Genomic DNA, 18,814 nt, shown 5'->3' on the forward strand with positions numbered 1-18,814 from the left:
CTGTTTGTGTCAACTCGGCAAATTTTATTTAGAAAAAATGGTGGGGTTTGAAAAAAGTGACACCACTCATTACGTACGGACTTAGAAGCCTCCACCCTTCTGTAGCACCTTAGTCTCTTCTCTCAGTTTAACCTCGCACAACTTGTAGAGAAAAGGTCAAGTCCCCTGCCGAAGCAGAGTGGATGGTGGAGGTGCCTGAAAACGGCCAGAGAAGAGCCCCAGGCGATCGATGTTGCGGTGGAGGACACTGTGTAGCACAGACAGATGGGGTCCTCCTTCACCTCCACCCTCCCTGGAAAAGTCCCGGATGAAGCGGCCACGCTCTGACTGGAAGATGAACTTCTGGGGCAAGGGCCCATGCTCCCGAAGAAAACCCCAGACACTAAGCAGCAACAGACGAACTTCAAAAGGTGCCAGTTGGCTAAATACCTCATGCATATTACCCAGGGCTGGTGGCAAGAGGCTTCCCTCAGCCATGACAGCCACCAGGATACAGGATGCCTCCAGATGCCAGGGGGAATGGGTTGTATCAGGGTGTCGAGAGGCTTCCCAATGGCTCAAGAGGGCAGCCAGCAGCCCCCGCAGCAGCACGGAGCAGTAGCACAGGGCTGGGGGAGCAGCTGCTACCAGCTTCAAAAGCTCAAACAGCAGGGGTTGTTCCCGGAAGCGCCGACCAATGCGGAGATCCCGCTCCACCGTGGCTCGTGCGTGATCCTCTGGGGGCCAGGCCAGCTCAGCACCAGCTGCATCAGGACACACGCTCTCCACTAAGGTCACTGCAACTGCTTTGGCTGCCTCTGGGCTCAGGGTGGGAGCCCCCCAGCAACCCTCACGCTCATTGCTCCCAGATGCGCTGCAGCAGTGCACTAGGAGGTTAACAAGGCTCTGAGTGTTATAGATCACTTCCTGATGGTTTCGAGATTGAACAATTTTAGGTGGCTTTAAGCCACGGCCGATGACTCCAGCGTGGAAAACTGACCAGATCCCTCCAGGACCTGGCACAGCTGCAGTATGCCTCCGGTTAATGTCCAACAAAGAGGCAGAAGCCAACGGGGTTGAGACAATTGAGAGAGTCTCATTGTCTCCATCCATTTCCCCTCCAAACAGTTCTGTGTTGCCCCGATGTAAGGCTCCCTCAACTAGCAGCTGTAAGACAGCCTTGAGTCCAGCTGGGGAAGTCTGAGAAAGGCGGGTAAGAAGCTGGGAGGCTGAAGCCACACCAGGAGGGCCATGCAGCCTTAGAGAAGCAAAGAAGCGGTGTACCCCAGCTCTCACTAGTCCCAAAAGTTGGGAAGGGGACAAAGCTTCTGAAGGAAAGGGACATATTGCAAGGAGGGAGGCAGCAGCTTCAGCTACTTCCTCCTCTGGGTGGAGTAGGAGAGGAGCCAGATCAGACAGGTGGGCTGAGGCAGACTCCCCAAACCGGGCCCCTAAGGTTGAAGGGCCCTCACCCCCCTGCTGCTCCCACCCCACCAACAAGGCCAAATTGCGCAGAAGCCGGGCTGTGAAGGGAGGCTGTAAAGTCCCTGCATGCACTCGGGCCAGGCAGCTTCGGAAGGCCAGGGGAAGAAGGCCAGAGAGACTAACCACTAGCCCTGCGTATAGCTGGGTTGCCAAACTCAACTCTTCAGGGCTTCTGGCTCTGCTCAGGAGATGGCCCAAAGCCTCAGGTCCACAGCTAGGTCGAGTGTAGACAGACAGTAGGCCCAGGAGCTGGTGCTGCCAGAGGAAGCGCTTCCGTTCTAGCCGTAGTGTCTCTCCACACAGCTCTCCTACGTGGTTTCGTAATGCATCAAGGAAGGGCACTGGACGAGGAGGTGGGGGTGGGCCCAGCACCCCTTCTCCAGGAGACCCTCCCCGATGATGAACCAGTTTTTGTAGATGTAGCAAAAGCAGCTGGATCAGCCGGTCACAGGCCTCTCTTACAGTGTCTGGCACAGCCAGGCCCTGGGTGGTAATAACTGAAGCAGGCATAGCTGTGTCCACTAAGAACTGCAGCAGGCGGTAGGCACCAGTCCCAGAGGCCTGGCTCACTAGATGCACAGCCAGGTTTAGCATGTTGTCTAGCTCTTCTCGGGGGAACCCCTGCAGGTGTTGTTGCAGCTGGCTTAGCACTGCTGGGGGCTTGAGGCAGTCCACAAGTTCTCCAGATACTGTTCCTAGCAAAGCTGGTGACATGACTGCCAGCTGCAGTAGGAAGGGAACTGTAGCCTGAAGAGAGGGCTCCCCATTCCGGCCCCCAGTACCCCCTGACAAGCTATCATGGAACATGCGCAACAGTTCCCGTCGGATGCTGTCTCCATGGCGGGAAGCCAAGTGCCCTAGGATGCCTACAACTGAGGCAATCTTGGGTACCCGTTTTTCCCCAGGTATGGCAGGAGATCCAGGGAAGGGGTCTGAAGAGGGGGTTTGAGAAGAGCTTCCACCACAAGCACTAGCTCCTCCTCCAGCCCCACTGTGGACACAGAAGTCCTTAAGGCCACAGGAGAGGACTCGGGAGATGATGGTACCAGGAAAAGAAGAGCCAATGTGGGCCACAACCCAGTCAAAGTGTGGGGAATGCTGGACAGAAGTGTCCAGCAAGGCATCCACACATGCATCTGGGCAGCTACCAATGAGAGCTGAGAGGCACTGCACATAGATGTCCATTAATGTGCGGGTGGCCCTGCAGCCCATCCAAAGCTGCAACAGTTCATTGAGAGAGCCAGTGGCATGGGGAACACGTTGATGCTGACCTGAATATGTGCTGCTCAGTTGTCCCATGAGGTCAATGGACCATGCACTAATCACAGGTGCCCAGGCCTTTGGGTTGGCACGGATAAACTCACATAGCACCTGCTGCACTTCATGTACCACATCCTCTAAGCCAGGTCCACCAGCAGGGACATGGGATGATGGAGGTGGACGGAGGTGAGGTGGACCAGCCACAGGACTTTCTTCTAGGGCAGCTAGGTGGGCCCGGACACTTTCATCAAAAACACCTCTCAGGTGATCCAACACAGCAGCCCGAGCAGGTGGCAAAGAACGGAGCAGGAGAAGACCGCACCGAGCATGTTCACGAGCTGAGAGCTGGTGGCCCAGAATAGGGTCTGCACCTGTCAGAAAAGCCTTGATTTCTTGGGACAGCTCCTGAGCACTATAAGGAAGCAAAAAAAAAAAAAAAAAAAAAAAAGCGAATCAGAACACTTAGGCAAGTTATATTCCTCCTTCCATGAGCTTTGGTTTCTTTTTATGTTTTAATAGGGTAAAACATCCCTCCTAAGAATTTATGAAGGTTTAGAAACATACCCACTCCTGGTTCACCTTGGTCATTCAATAAATGCTATTTTTCTTCCAGCAACAATGATCATGTGAAGAGTAGATTATCTTTCAAATGTCCACATTCTTTTTTCTTTCTAGTTATCAAACCTAGGCCTTTAGGCACGCTAGGCACGATCACTAAGCTATATCCCCACCCCACATTTAAGTACTTCAGTACTTTTCCAGTCCTGACAACAATATGGTTAGACTATAATAAACCCATTTTACAAATAGAAAGATGGAAGTGAAGAAATCAGGATGAATATTCCAAAGAGGCAGGTACCATTTCTAAGCTCCTAAAATAGAATTCCCTTCTGCTAAGTTGTCAGTATATGGGAGGTACTCAATGAAAAAATGTTGAATTAACAAAATATATTGAGTCTATACCTGCTTTTAACATCCTCTTAACCCCCCTCTACAGCAAAAGCACCCTGAAATCTCTCAATGGACGGAAAATTGTAACCTTACTAAAAGCTCTCTCTCCCAAATATGTACTTTTCCATACTGTACAAAGATTCAGTCTTAACTGGTAGCACAGGCCTTTAATTCCAACACAGACAGATCTGAATTCCAGGCTAACCTAGTATATATACATAATGAGTTCTGAGACAGCTATGTCTATCCACAGAGACCCTGTCTTAAAAGAAGGAAGGAATGGAGGGAGGGAGGGAGGGAGGGAGGGAGGTAGGGAGGGAGGAAGGGAAAATTCTAATCACACACCCACTGAGTCAAACGCCTTCAGTGTTCGGAGAAGGGGGTGCCCCCTCCCGCCCCCCGCACAGAAGATAAGCCTTTTATTCTCCCCTTCCGCAAATATATAAGCTCTTAAGAGTTTCAGAAGGCGATGTTGAGGAAGTAAAACCCCTTTCCTCTTACTACTGTCTATTCTGTCAAACACAACCGCATTCTCTGGGCAGATAAGGTTCTGTACCATCCCTCCGATCAAAAATAAAGACACCTCAAAACGAGGGACGTGTGCAAAGGAAAGGTTAAGATAAATATTGAGGCTCCGACCCTAGGTTCCCAAGACATTCTCCATGTAGTCTGAGCCTCCTCAGGGTAAAAGGGACTAAGGCTGGGTTCTCAGGAGTACTGATGTCCCCAACTGCTGGCAAAGCAAGGCCGGCCTAAGAAGGCATTGAATAGACCTCGGGAGAGGCAGTACTACTACGGGGAGGGCAGGGCAGAGCAGGGCAGGCATTGCAGCCCAGAGTTTTTAGTGAGGCGATCCCTGAGTTCCGGGAAGACGCGACCAGAATCTCTGAGAACCCTGACGCGGGTTCTCAAGGTAAGATCCGGCTTTCTGTGGAGAAGGTTTGGGCATCGGCGCGGGGCCGCGCGATGAGGGGAGATACCAGGGGCTCTGACTACCTGAGAGGCGCGGGACCGTGGGTGGCGGGGGCAGGCCCGGGTGGCCCTGGGGCCCCGGGAGGGTCGCACAACGCGGACATCCCGGAGCCCTACCCGGAGCCTGAGGCGGGAGCGGCGAAGCACAGGCGACGCATGCGCGCTGACTGGAAACGCGACAGAAACCAGCGACCCCGCCTCTCAAGAAAATCAGTCCGTCTAAGTCTGGAGCCTTAGTACTTTGGTTCCGCGTCGCATCAGTCACAGCGGGTGTAACAGGCTTGCTCTCTGCGGGGCCTTCTTCCCCACCCCCAGGGGCTTATGAAAGCTTCCTGGGACTTTCATTTACAATGCAATCTAATTATTTTTTCTAACACCAGAAGTATAAACCTGCAACTCATGGATCCGAAGCGTGGATGCGACAGTTCGGACTCATACATAGGTATGAGAAATGGAGGCCAACCTGATCTACAATCCAAGATCCAGGCCAGCCAGGGCTACATGATGAGACTGTCTCTCGGGTTTTTTTCGAAAATAAAATACAAAAGTGCTACGTGTTTCCGTTTTTCGTTTGCCTGCTTGTTGTTTGCTTGTAGAGATAGAGTCTCGTGAATTTCAACTCCTGGTCCTTATACCTCTGTCTCCCAGGTGCTAGGATTACAGATATGCCACCCCGCCTAGCTTTCGCTCTTGTTTTGGGGCAAAACTTCCCAGGCTCTTCTTGGTTCAAGGGCTCTTCCTCCCTCAGCCCACAGAGACTAAGTATTTACCATTATCCTGGCTTCTCACCCATAAAGACTTTACCAAGGGAGGCCGTTTTGGTTTGGATTTATCTGCCATTGTTGATAATAAACTCTGAACAAGTGGCCTAGCTACCTGGAGCTGTTTCCTCATCTGTAAGATGAATGTGACTACTTTGCCTCACAAAGTATGTTAAGTCACTTTAAATAATTAATGCAGTTTTTGTTTTGTATTTTGTCTCTGTGTGGCCCTGACTGTCCTGGAACTTACTCTGTAGACCAGGCTGGCCTCCAACTCAGATCCACCGGCCTCTGCATACTGAGTGCCTGGAGTAAGCCTATGTGCCACCACACCCATCATAGATTTCTTGATATGATTCCGAATACAGAAATCCCTCTGAATAACAAGAGGCAGTCTGAAAGGGACAGAGAGATGGCTCTGTGGCTGCTCTTCCAAAGGGCCTAGTTTCAATACCCACACTCACATGATGGCTCACAGCCATTTCTAAATTACAGTTCCAGGGGATTGGCTGCCCTCTTGCCTCCACAACACTAGGCACAAAAGTAGCACACATACATACATGCAGTCAAAATACCCATACATATTGAAACCTATATTTGTTTTTTTTTATATCTTGTTTACATACCTGTCAAATAGGTACATTGTAGTGTAACTGACATGATCACTGCCATCTTAAATCAGAGAATCTATGACTACCCCCATGAGACCCTATCAATACTCCCTTATAGAAAGTGTGTGCTGGTCATCAGCCCCTGGCCTGAGATTCTAGCCACTATCCCCACTGTGACTCCCAACCAATTACATATATTTTCCTGAGTCACCACTCATACTAGGATACAGCTTTTTTGTGATGCAACTGCCCAAGCGCCACCCACACTCCTGCTCCACGGACAAAAACAGTAAATATATCCGGAGGCAGTTGGATCTCCCTGACTTTGAAGCCAGTCTGGTCGATAGAGTGAGTTCCAGAATAGCCAGGGCTACACAAAAGAAACCCTGTCTCAAACAAACAGAACAAGAACAAAACAACCAAAAAATACATCAATTCACCAAGCTGGACTTAGATGGAATCATTATTTCGATTGTCAGTTTGGGGTAATTGGAATGTCTGTGTCTTGCCAGGATGCCATGATATAGTCCAAGGGTATGGTTGTATGGGCAATGAACTAAAGATGTATATAACAGATATCTGGTAAATGTTAAACTTTTTTTTTTAAGATTTATTTATTTATTCTATATAAGTACACTGTAGCTGTCTTCAGACACACCAGAAGAGGGCATCAGATCCTGTTACAGATGGTTGTGAGCTACCATGTGGTTGCTGGGATTTGAACTTAGGACCTTAGGAAGAGCAGTCAGTGCTCCTAACCACTGAGCCATCTCTCCAGCTCGTTAAACTTTTTTTTTAAGATTTGTTTTTATGGGGTTGGGGATTTAGCTCAGTGGTAGAGTGCTTGCCTAGCAAGCACAAGGCCCTGGGTTCGGTCCCCAGCTCCGAAGGGGGGGAAAAAAAAAAAAAGATTTGTTTTTATTTATTTTTATTTCTGTTTCTAAGACAGGGTTTCTTTCTCTGTGTGGCCCTGACTGTCCTGGAACTCACTCTGTAGGTTGGCCCTCAGGTCAGAAGTCTGCCTGCCTCTATTTCTAACTCCACAGTGCTGGGATTAAAGGAGTGTATCACACTGCAGCTTGTTTTTATTATTTTTAAATGCTATGTATATAAGCATGCCTGAGCGTGTACACAGACACAAGAGTGCAGGTGCCCTCGGTCTAGAAGAGGTCATCAGACCCCCTAGAGCTGGAGTTGTGAGCTGTGTGACATATGTGTCTGGAGATGGAGAGGTGGCTCAGCAGTTAAGAGCACTTGCTGCTCTTGCAGAGGGCTGGGGTTCAATTCCTAGTAGCCATATGGCAAATAGTTCACAGCTATCTGTAATTCCAATTCCAGGGCTTCTGATGACCTATTCTGATCTCCATGGCACATGCTGCACATACATCCATGCAGGCAAAATATTCATACCCACGAGAGGAATCTAAAAAGAAGTTTAAGGCCAGTAGTATTGTACACATTCAACCCCAGCATTTGACAGACAGAGGTAAGTGGATCTCAATGAGTTTGAGGCCAGCTTGGTTTATAGAGGGTGTTCCAGGACAGCCAAGACTACAGAAAAACCCTGTCTCAAAAATAAATAGTAAAGTAAAATAAGATAAAAATTGTCAGTAGGAATGGAGATAGTTCAGTGGTTAGGAATACTTGGTACTTTCTCAAAAGCCCAGGCTGTCTCCAGCACCTACCTGGCGGTTTGCAACTATGACTCCAGTTCCAGGGAACAGCCTCTTTTGGTCTCTGAGGACATCAAGCATGCACAATGAACAAAGTGCACACACATACTAAGGGCTAAGGGCTCAAACCATCAAGTTGTCTGTTACTGATATTTGGTTGAGAAGGAATGGAAAATTAAATGTGGCAAGCCCATGCCTTATTTACTGTTTTACTGTGACATTTACTGTGTGTATGGGGGCCCATGCTTGCCAGGGTACAAGTGTGGAGGCCAGAGGACAACATTGGAGTCAGCTCTCCTTCTACTATTAGGGTAAGAGGGATGGAATCAGGTTGTCGGGCTTGGGTCAAGCACCCTTACTCCCCGAGCTACATCATCCGCCTCCCTCTAAGTTAGGAAAGGGGTCTGGACATGTCTCATAACCATAATTCCAGCATTGTGGAGGCAGAAGCAGAAGGATCATGTGTTCAAACCAAACTTGGGCTATATAAGGAAGACCCTGTCTTTTTTTTTTTTTTCTTTTTTTCGGAGCTGGGGACCGAACCCAGGGCCTTGCGCTTGCTAGGCAAGCGCTCTACCACTGAGCTAAATCCCCAACCCCGACCCTGTCTTTAAAATCAAAACAATGTCCTCAGAACTGACATCTCACAGCATGAGTGCTGATAGGGAATAGGCACTCAGGATGTAGATGCCACAATAGTTGCTTAGAATGCATGATGCCCTGGGTTTGAATTCCTAAACACCACCATCAAAAAAAAAAGGTGTTCCTTACTATAATAGTGTCAAGACTATTATCAGATCCTTACCTCCCTATCTGCTCTCCTTCTAATAATCTCTACTTTCCAGAAATGCAAAGTTGGAAGTGTCACTGTCTAGAAAGTTGGAGGCTGGGGGAGTGACCTACCTAGTTTCTTTTTAAAATAGGGTCTTATAAAGTCCTGTCTGTCCTGTAACTCAATGTGAGGACCAAAGAGGCCTTGAACAGAGATCAGCCTGCCTCTGCCTCCCAAATCTTGGAATTAAAGGCATGTGCTACCATGCCCTTCACTACCTAGTTTCTTGTTGCCCACAATGTGTCCTGCTTCTGAAGCATCGCCACTCACACTCGAAGGCCTTTCTCTATGTCCCATCCCCACTGCGCTTCATCACACGTGGTAGTTAAAGCACTAGAGCTTTATTACAAAAGGAGTTAACTGCTAGAGAGGGCCCTCTCCAGTCTTTCTCTGTCCTCTTCAATCCCAATATATACCTCCAGGGGAGATCAAGGGTCCATTATAGAAGAGGTGTCTGGGAGAATGAAATATGGTGATATTTTTTTTCCAAAGTCCTCCAAATCTGTGTAGGTGCTGTTGAGAATCTTCTGGTAGAAGAGGTCGGAACTTTAGCTTTTATCCTCAAGATCTTCCATATCTACGTCCTGGGGAGCTCGTATCTTCTTTTGTCGTTTGGGCTTTGGCTGACTAGTCCCGGTTGACGTGGAGAGAACTTCCACTGAACATAAAGAAAAAGGAAGCATTAAAGATAAAACTCAGGGGTTGGGGATTTAGCTCAGTGGTAGAGCGCTTGCCTAGGAAGCGCAAGGCCCTGGGTTTGGTCCCCAGCTCCAAAAAAAAAATTTAAAAAAAAGATAAAACTCAGGTAAAACCCAGACTTCTTTTTGTGGAACCTCTGTGCCCCAGATTTACCTTCCATAGCTGCTTTTTCTTTCTGGGCAAGTCGGATCTGCTGCAAGAGTTTCCTGCGCTTCTTCCCAGAGAGCGTGATGTTGGCACGTGCACTGGATCTGGGCCACGGGAAACAACAAAAACATCCAGGTTAGCTTGTACCAACTTAAGCCTCAAAAGTGACCCCAGCTGAGAAAACGTCTCGCTAAGTAGCCCAGGCTAGCCAACAAACAGCCAACCTTTCTGTCTCAGAGTCCTGGCACTAGAATTTAAAAAAGCAGGAAGCATCATGCCTGATTTAGTTTTATAGTCTCTGGATTCAAATTACTTAATGGGCTCTAATATCCTCAGTGAACTCTAACACTTGGACTTTTTTTTTAAGGTTTATTTATTTAATGTATATGAGGAGACTGCAGCTGTCTTCAAACACACCAGAAGAGGGCATCGTATCCCATTACAGATGGTTGTGAGCCACCATGTGGTTGCTAGGAATTGAACTCAGGACTTCTGGAAGAGCAGTCAGTGCTCTTAGCCTCTGAGCCATCTCTCTAGCCCCAACACTTGGACTTTTAACAGTTATTTTGATTTCAATATGTACCTCAATAGTATTACGTCAGTAACTTAATAGTATGCATTTACACTTGTGCCTTTATTTCAAAAACCTAACTTAACCATTTCTAGGATTGGAGACAGCCTTCCTTAGTTTCTTAGTAGAATCCAAACCTAAAAAAATCCTGTGAGCAGCTGGGTGGTGGTGGTGCACAATTTTAATCCCAGCACTTGGGAGACAGAGGCAAATGGATCTGTGAGTTCGAGGCCAACCTGGTCAACACAGAGATCTAGAACAGCCAAGGTTACAGAGAAACCCTGCTTGAAAAATCGAAACAAAACAAACAACAGCAACAACAAAACCCTGTGAGCAATGGTATTGGGAGACGCTGTAGTTTGGAAACTAACATAACTGTCAACTAGTTCCTGCATAAACGTGAACGAGAACGCGAAAATTGGAGAGCTTTGGGCTGTTCTGCAGCTTGGTAGGAAGTGGGTAGGAATGACCAACCGGAGGAGGCTAATACTGTACTTACGCACGTTTCTTGAGGTGGTGTTTCGTAGTCAGCCCTTCGTCTATCACAGCCCCGACCACCTGGCGCTTCCGTCGCCGATCCCTGCTTAGTACCCTGCGGCGTTTGAACAACTTCTTTTTCAGCTCCTGCATTAGAAAAAGGATGCGCATAAACGTAAAGTGGTGCACGCCCACCCGGGATCCTCCGCACCTAACAACCAAGGCCCCAACTGATCCTGTTTCCGAAGAGGAAAATGCTGGGAAGCAAAGGGAGACAAAGGGGAAAACGGTTCCCACTCCCACAGTCCAGTCACCGTCCGAGGACGATTGATCTTTCCTCCCGGAGGTGCCATTGCTACACTCCGAGGCTCACTCCGGAGCCACACTTCCGCTCCACTAGCAGGTTCCGCCACGCGCACAAGACCCCGCCCTCTGACGCCCCCGAACCAATCGCAGTTTGGAGGCGGGCACTAGGCCTATATAAGGTTGTTCCGCGCGCTCTGTGGCCTTTCAAAGGGTGGTCTTCAGGTAAGTCGTGACTCTGCATTTCTGTGCGTGGGCAGTTGGGAGCTACTGGGGTCTGGGCCTGACTTTGGAGATCCTCCTTTTCTTGGCGGGGACCGGGCGTGCGGTCCCGCTCCCCGTAATGTACGGAGGTAGAAGAAAGGGCTCCGGCCCTCTCGGTGTTATGTCTTCGGTGCTTGCGGCCTCCCGTTCGCAGGTTCTATCCTCAGACGCCGGAACACCTCCGTGCAGAAATGCAGCTAAGTCCGGCAGTCCCCTCTAAATTACTCAACGCTTTTTATTTTTTTTTTCAGGTCTACATGACGCCCCCGGAGTGATAGTTAACGTTTTCTTTGCTGTTCATTGTTGAACCAATAAAGTCTGTGAACCGTAAGAACCCTGTGTGCGTTTCTTTTTTTTCCTGCGACTCGGAATTTGCAGATCTTTAGGACTTAGAGCACATGTTGGGAGTGCGGGTGACTATTTACTAAAGATCTGTGGTCGAACTTCTGGGAGACTCAAGATTCCTGCTTTGCGTGGAATTCACCAAATGTCGACCCAGGTGCGGGGATGTGCAAGCCTGAGTCTGGAAGGTGCGATCCTAAAGACATGGGAATCTTAACTTGTAGTTGACTGGTGTGGTAAAAAGCCAAACATAAGGGTGCACACGTGTAATCCCAGAACTAACCTGGGGTAGCATGTGGTCTTTCATCCTTACCCTCAAACTGCCTGGCATCTAAACTGTTGCATGAGGCACAGATTTCCCACGGGGCTATTGGAAGTAAAATAGATCTGTGGATGTTCTAGGAGTGGACTTTTCTCCGAGGGCGGAGACTCACAAAAACAGCCTCTCACAAGGAGGTCGTTGCCAAACCTTTGCAGAATCTGGGAGCCCTACTATCCTTAGGTTCCTTCCAGCCATCTTGAATACTGTTGCTAAGGGTGGTTTGCCTGATTCATGGACGTTCCTGTTCAGTTACCCTGCTTGGAGTAAAACTAGGTATAAAAGTTAAGCCCTTTTAAGGACAGTTAAATCTCAAAGATTTCTGAGAGCTGCTGTTGGTCCAGCATAGAGTTGGGATTTTGTCATTGTATTATGAATAGCTAGTACTTGGGAATGGAGTCCAGGTTTGCACAATTTGTGTCCTGGTTTCTAACTCTGGAGCCTGAGGGTGATAATGGCTGGGATTGGGGAGATCCAACATCATTGACTGAGCTCAATCCAATACCAATGAATTGTGTGTCTCGTAGCCTAGAATAGGCCAAAGAGCTTTGGAGATGAAGGGGGGAAAAAAAACAATACTTACCCCCAAAGGTACTGGGAGGTGGGAAATGGGAATATTCCATAAATCGGGTTCTATAGATGCAGGACCCTGTTGGGTCCCAAAGAGGGCAGAGGTTAGTAGTTTCCTGACCCTCTATATCCTCAGGAATCCAAGAGGCATCTTCCTCTTCTTGTTCTTGACCCCAGCCAAGTCCAGGGTTAAATGTTCTAAAAGGAGATGTGGGGTCCTGTGGGATCCAGGCCCAACCTGGGAGGAGAGTTAGCCTGTGAACATTAAATATTCTTGATATTCTGTGTCTTTAATTTGGCTGATTTGAGACAGTTATTTTAAGATTTACTTATTATACACAAGTACACTGTAGCTGTCTTCAGACACACCAGAAGAGGGCATCAGATCTCATTGTAGATGGTTGGGAGCCACCATGTGGTTGCTGGGAATTGAACGCAGGACCTCTAGAAGAGCAGTCAGTGCTCTTAACCACTGAGCCATCTCTCTCCAGCCCAAGAGTTAGCTATTTTGGCTTGTATGCATGCCTGGTGCATGAGATTAGAAATCTGATCCCCTAGATCTGGAGTTACAGATGGTTGTGAACTACCTCATGAGTGCTAGGAAACAAACCTAGGCCCTCACAAAGGTGCAGCAGGCTCTCTTAGAACTGCTGAGCCTCTATCTGTGTATGAGACAAAGGCGTTTTATTCTGCCTTTATATTCTACCTCTAATCCAGGACTAGGTCAGTGGAACTGGCCAGCTTGCGGGAGTAGGGTTGGTAGTTTGTGTATCTTTGTGTTGAAGAGCGCCTGAAGGTATGGAGGCCAGAGACTGACATTGAGTATCTTCCTCGATTGCCCTTGAACTAGTCTAACTAGGTAGCTTGCTTGATCTCACCCTCTAGAGTACACCGTGCCCAACTGGTGCTTGTGTGAATAGCAGGGATCTGAACTCAAGTCCACATGCTTGCAAAGCAGGCACTACCTACTGAGCCATCTCTCCAGCCATTTTCTTATTTATAAAGGGAAATTGTCTGCTTAATTGAGTTGTTCTGAAAACTCTTAAGATAAAAGTATTAAACACTGAATAAGACAACAGCAAGACCCAAGCCAAACAAGATAAGTAATGAATCCTGTCTCCAGAAAGCAAAGAAACAAAAGCAGACTAAGGCCATGGGTGAAGCTCAGTGGTTGGTAAATTACCTAACAAGCAAAAGACCTTGGTGTGTGGGGCTGGTAAAGTGGCTTAGCCAGCAAAAGATCACATGAGCTAAGTATAAGGGTGTTTAATCCCTAAGACCCACATGATCTGTCTTCATGCACACCAGAAGAGGGCATCAGATCTCATTTCAGGTGGTTGAAAGCCACCCTGTGGTTGCTGGGATTTGAACTCAGGACCTCTGGAAGAGCAGTCAATCCAGCCATCTCTCCAGCCCCATTGTTTTGTTTTTTTTGACACAGGCTCTCAATGTATACCTCTGGTCTGGAACTCACTGTGTGGAAACTCACAGAGATCCTGCCTCTGCGTCGATCTGCTGAGATTAAATGTGTATCACCATTGGCCCAGCTACACACATTTTTAGAAAATGTTTTAAAGCCCTGGGTTCAATCCTCAACAGTACAAACAACGGAAAACACAAACCAAGCAAACAAGTAGTAGAAAGTGTCGCTCCACAAGTAAGATCACCGGCAGGAGTTTAGTGCCCAGATCCCACGAGGTGGGATGAGAGAGCAAGCTACAAGTCATCCTCTGACACACATACACACACACACTATGGTGCACGTGTACCAACACTCACGAATAAATGAAAAATACTATGTTTCATTTTTGGAGACACATTCTCACTACGTAGACCAGTCTGGCCTCAAACTCACAGAGATCTGCCCTGCCTCCTGAGAGTCTGGATTAAAGGCAGAAGCCACCATACCCAGATATATTTAAAAACATTTTTTTTTCCAAGACAGAGTTTCTCTGTGTAGCCCTAGTTGTCCCTGAACTCGATCTGTAGACCAGACTTGCCTCGAACTCAGAGACCTCTTTATCTCTGCCTCTTGAGTTTGTGGATTAAACCATACACCATCATCACTCAGCTAAAATTCTTTTTTTTTTTTTAAAGAGATGCCAATCATTCCAAGGTTTGTAATAATCTCAGATACTCAGAAGGCTGAAGTAAAGGGATTACATGAGTTCAAGGCCAGCCTGGGTTACACAGTGAGCTCCAGGGTGCAGGGTGAGCCTGTGTCAAATAAATTAATGATTTAATTGAAAAAGGACTGGAAAAGTAGTGAAATAGTACAGCGCCTCTCTGGGTTCTCGGTTCAGTGCTTAAATAAGGTGCGAGCAAACAAACAAGCTGGGCATGGTGTTAGAGGCTTGTAATCCCACAGTTCGGAGGCTGAAGCAGGACGACCTTTAGTTTGAGGACTGTTTGAGCTATGTAGTGAGACGTCTTCAAAAAAAAAAACAAAAAAACACAAAACATCATAATTGTCCACTAGTGTTCATCAATGGTATCAACTTCAACTGCCTAGACTTTTCTCACCCAGTGTGTGTGTGTGTGTGTGTGTGTGTGTGTGTGGTATGTGTGTGTGTGGTATGTGTGTGTGGGTGGGGTATGTGTGGGGTATTTGTGTGTGTGTGTTATGTGTGGGGTTGTGTGTGTGTGTGTTATGTGTGGGGTCTGTGTGTGTGTTATGTGTGGTGTGTGTGTGTGTATGTGTGGTGTGTGTGTGTTATGTGTAAGATGAGTGTGTGTGTTATGTGTGGTGTGTGTGTGTGTTATGTGCGTGTATGTGTGTGGTACTGGGATTGGAACACAGGATTCCCTGCATGCTATTATGCACCTTATTCCTAAACCACACCACGCCTCCTATTCCTAACATTCCTGGACATCTACTGTGGGTCTAAAAATCTAGATGTCAGTGGCCTGAATGAATAAGCCACCACTTTCACCTGGCTCTTCACTTTGATCCTGGAAGAAAGCTTCTGCATCTTCTTCTTCATCAGTGAGCACCAGCAAGTCCTCACGTGGCCACTGGTGGTCTTCCTGGTCTTCCTCATTCCCCTCTGAAGCCTCTACCACAATAGAGGGCAGGCGGGGCTTTTGAGACACCTGCATAAGTACAGCAGGGGAGTTGGGCACAATTCGGAGATGAGTCTGTCCCAGGACACGCTATAGTAATACTCACCTCAACATCCTGATGACGGTCACATCTGCCAGGCTCTTCTCTGGTTTTTGAGAGAGGAGTGACCAACTGGGGACTTTCTGGATGCCATGAAGAGTCTGGGTTTTCTCCAGACCAAGGTCCATCCTTGCTACTCCCCGGCACAAGAGCCATGGCAGTAACTCTCTAAGAAGTAGAAGGTTGGACTTCGGGTCAAGTACCTATGCCCAGTGCCCACACAGACTGGCTTTAATCTTCTTTGGAGAGGGCCCCTTAATCACTGCTGAGGAAGGGACGATGAGCTGCTGGGAGATTGTGGGCCTTCCACGGGAGGGAGAAGCCAAAGAGGAAGACAGGGCTTTATTCTGTTTACTCCCTGAGACACTGGGGATGGTAGTCAAGGTAGGAGACAAGGGCATCTGGATTAAAGCCCTATAAATAAAGAGCTGTGAGGATGGATTTCCTAACTCCTCCTTTACTGGTTTTCTCAAGCTGGTTTGGTTTGGGATTTTGCTGTTGTTGTTTTAAATGTATGTAATGTTTATTGGTGTTTTCCCTGTCTGTGTGAGGGTATCAAAAGTTCTAGATCTGGAGTTACAAACAGAGCTGGCACGTGGATGCTGAGGACTGGACCCAGATCCTTTGGAAGATCTGCTAGTACTCTCCACAGTTGAGCTATCTTTCCATTCCTGGGTCTGTTTGTGTGTTATTTAATGAATACTTATGTGGCTTTTGCTATTTCCCAGGGATCCTTTTCTAATGTATATGTTTACTGTACATGGAAATTTTTCTACTCTTTCTTATCTTTAAAAAAATATTTATTTTATTTTTTTATTTTTTTTCTTTTTTCTTTTTTTCGGAGCTGGGGACCGAACCCAGGGCCTTGCGCTTGCTAGGCAAGCGCTCTACCACTGAGCTAAATCCCCAACCCCTATTTTATTTATATGAGTACACTGCAGCAGTCTTCAGTCACACCAAAAGTGGGCACTAGATCCCATTATAGATAGTTGTGAGCCACCACCTGGTTGCTGGGATTTGAACTCAGGACCTCTGGGAGAGCAGACATGCTCTTAACTGCTGAGCCATCTCTCCAGCCCACCAGGTACCCTTTTTATTATTAAAATTGTATTTATTTTTATGAGTACAGGTATTTTGCCTTCATGTGTGTCTTCTGTCATGGAGACCAGAAAAAGACATTGGATATCTCAGGACAGGAGTTACAGATGGTTGTGAGGCACCGTGAGGGTGATGGGAATCAAACCAAACCAGGTCCTCTTGGTACGCAGTCAGTGCTCTTAACCACTGAGCCTTCTCCCCTAGCCTGCCAAGAGCTTGTTTGTTTGTTGTTTTTCAAGACAGTGTTCTGCTGTGTATCCCTGATTATCCTGTAACTGACTCTGTAGACCAGGCTGGCCTTGAACTCAAGAGATCTGTCTTCCTATGACTCCCAAGTACTGGGATTAAAGGCATGTACCGCTACCATTCTGCATATCTGCATATCAGACGAATTCTTTAAAATAGTCTCAATATCAGTCAAGTGTTGGTGCTACTTGCCTTTAATGGTAGCACTAGAGAAGCAGAGGTGGGCAGATCTCTGAGTCCGAAACCAGCCTGGTCTACAAATTGAATTCCAGGACAGCCAGGGCTACACAGAAAAACTCTGAAACCCTATCTCAAAAAAAAAAAAAAAGAAAAAAGAAACAAACACGATGTATATACTCAAGCATCATTAAACTATGAGACATTATTGTAACGAATATCATTTTTTAGGCACATGGGATGGTTCAGCAGGTACATGATTAGACCTTCATCTCTGTAGCCTAAACAGTGTAAGGAAATGATAAGTCATATTTTTTTTTTTTTTTTTTTTTTTTTTCCCCCCCCCCCCCCCCCCCCGAGCTGGGGACTGAACCCAGGGCCTTGCGCTTGCTAGGCAAGCGCTCTACCACTGAGCTAAATCCCCAACCCAAGTCATATTTTTCTAATACAGAAACCAAGATACAAAGAACAATTTTCTGAGAATAACACATCTAGGGAATATTTTCTTCTCTAGACTATAATTTAGCAGGTTATGAAAAATTGCAGCTTTTCTAATTTAAAAGTAAAACAAAACCCACCAATGCCAAAGGAGAAAAAGCAACAGGCTACTTGTTTACTTAAAGTACACTTAAAGGCACATGATGGCCCATGCCTTTAGTCCCAGAACTCAGAAGGCAGAGGCTGATGGATCTCTGTCAGTTCAAGGCCAACCTGGTCTACATAGCAAGTTTCCAGCCAGCCAGTTATAAAGTAAAACCCAGGGTTACATAGTGAGACCCTGTCTACATAGGAAGGAAGGAAGGAAGGAAGGAAGGAAGGAAGGAAGGAAGGAAGGAAGAAAGGAAGGAAGGAAGGGAGAAGGAAAGAAGGAAAGCCAATTAAACTGGATCTGTCATTCAGTGGTAGAGTGATAACAAGGTTCTGACTCCATCTGTGGGACTGAAAAAATATTCTGATTTGTGAGCAAAGTAGTACAGGTCTGTAAACCCCAGGGATTCTAGAGATTAAGGCAGGAGGTTGTAAATACAAGGTTTCTTAGACTTCAAAACCAGTGAAGAGAATTAAGAACCTGTTTACTGCTACGACGACTCCGACAACGACGAAGATGACAGCGACGAAGAAGAGGAGCCAGGTTTGCTAGCATAAGCCTTAAACTCCAGCTCTCAAGAAGCACAGGCAGGGGGTTGGGGATTTGGCTCAGTGGTAGAGCGCTTGCCTGGGAAGTGCAAGGCCCTGGGTTCGGTCCCCAGCTCCAAAAAAAAAAGAAAAAGAAAAAAAAAAAAAGAAAAGAAAAAAAGAAGCACAGGCAGGCAAAATCCTGAGACCTCAAGGATAGCCTGGTCTACATAGAAAGATCTAGGGCAATCAGGACTACAAAGTGAAATCCTACAAGCCCTTAAAGGGGGGGGCAGATTAAATAAGCATATATATGGTGGTATAAAGCTTGCCTGATACTCTGAAGAGAAAACAAAAATCTGTTTCCTATCCTGTACACATGGTTTTGAATTGTTCTTTGTCCTAACCCCTATGTGCTTTGTTTGTTTTGAAACAAGGTCTTTCAACATAGCCTTGATTGGCCTCCAAATCAAAATGGTTCAGATTCACCTTCCTTAAGTATTGAGATCTCAGGTGTTAGCCGTTAGGTTACATTGTATACGTAAAACACTGGCTGAACAGTCTTTTATTGATTTGAAACTTCCAGGGGTTGAAAACTGGCAATGCTTTTTTTGGTTTGGTTTGTTTCTTTTTCCGGATCGGGTTTCTTTGCGTAGTCCTAGCTGTCCTAGAACTCACTTTGTAGAGCAGGCTGACCCTGAATTCTTTGATTCACCTGACTCTGTCTTCCAAGGTATGTGCTATCCCTCTCGGAAAATGCTGGCAATTGTAATATCCATAGCAACCATGTACTCTTGG

General features: G+C 47.0%; 2 protein-coding genes and 1 non-coding gene across 3 annotated transcripts; 1 reads left to right on the top strand and 2 right to left on the bottom strand.

Moving 5' to 3' along the window:
* Nucleotides 1-3: 3 nt before the first annotated feature.
* Ints5 (integrator complex subunit 5) lies at nt 4-4,815 on the bottom strand. Its single transcript, XM_032891547.1, has 2 exons — nt 4,672-4,815; nt 4-3,136 (listed from the first exon to the last, which is right to left on the bottom strand). Exons 1-2 carry the CDS (start codon nt 4,749-4,751, stop codon nt 157-159), a joined length of 3,060 nt encoding a protein of 1,019 aa, XP_032747438.1. The 5' UTR covers nt 4,752-4,815; the 3' UTR covers nt 4-156.
* A 4,030-nt stretch (nt 4,816-8,845) lies between these two features.
* On the bottom strand, nt 8,846-15,535 carry Lbhd1 (LBH domain containing 1). The gene is made up of 6 exons (XM_032891552.1): nt 15,386-15,535; nt 15,150-15,309; nt 12,230-12,454; nt 10,441-10,565; nt 9,377-9,474; nt 8,846-9,182 (listed from the first exon to the last, which is right to left on the bottom strand). The coding sequence occupies exons 1-6, from the start codon at nt 15,533-15,535 to the stop codon at nt 9,152-9,154; spliced, it is 789 nt and encodes a 262-aa protein (XP_032747443.1). The 3' UTR covers nt 8,846-9,151.
* Nucleotides 11,019-11,166, top strand: LOC116894956. The gene has a single exon (XR_004387150.1). It is a non-coding gene; the product is annotated as a small nucleolar RNA SNORA57 (small nucleolar RNA).
* Nucleotides 15,536-18,814: the final 3,279 nt, after the last annotated feature.

This window comes from Rattus rattus, chromosome 2 (assembly GCF_011064425.1).
Source record: "Rattus rattus isolate New Zealand chromosome 2, Rrattus_CSIRO_v1, whole genome shotgun sequence".
NCBI lineage: Eukaryota > Metazoa > Chordata > Mammalia > Rodentia > Muridae > Rattus > Rattus rattus.

Bases quoted from the DNA above. Each gene is read 5' to 3' on its own strand.
- Ints5 (XM_032891547.1), bottom strand. From the start codon at position 4,751: ATGTCCGCGTTGTGCGACCCTCCCGGGGCCCCAGGGCCACCCGGGCCT. The intron at 3,137-4,671 runs GTAGTCAGAGCC...GCTTCCTTATAG, and splicing joins CACGGTCCCGCGCCTCTCAG to TGCTCAGGAGCTGTCCCAAG.
- Lbhd1 (XM_032891552.1), bottom strand. From the start codon at position 15,535: ATGGCTCTTGTGCCGGGGAGTAGCAAGGATGGACCTTGGTCTGGAGAA. The intron at 15,310-15,385 runs GTGAGTATTACT...GTACTTATGCAG, and splicing joins ACCGTCATCAGGATGTTGAG to GTGTCTCAAAAGCCCCGCCT. The intron at 12,455-15,149 runs GTGAAAGTGGTG...CTCTCCTCCCAG, and splicing joins GGATCAAAGTGAAGAGCCAG to GTTGGGCCTGGATCCCACAG.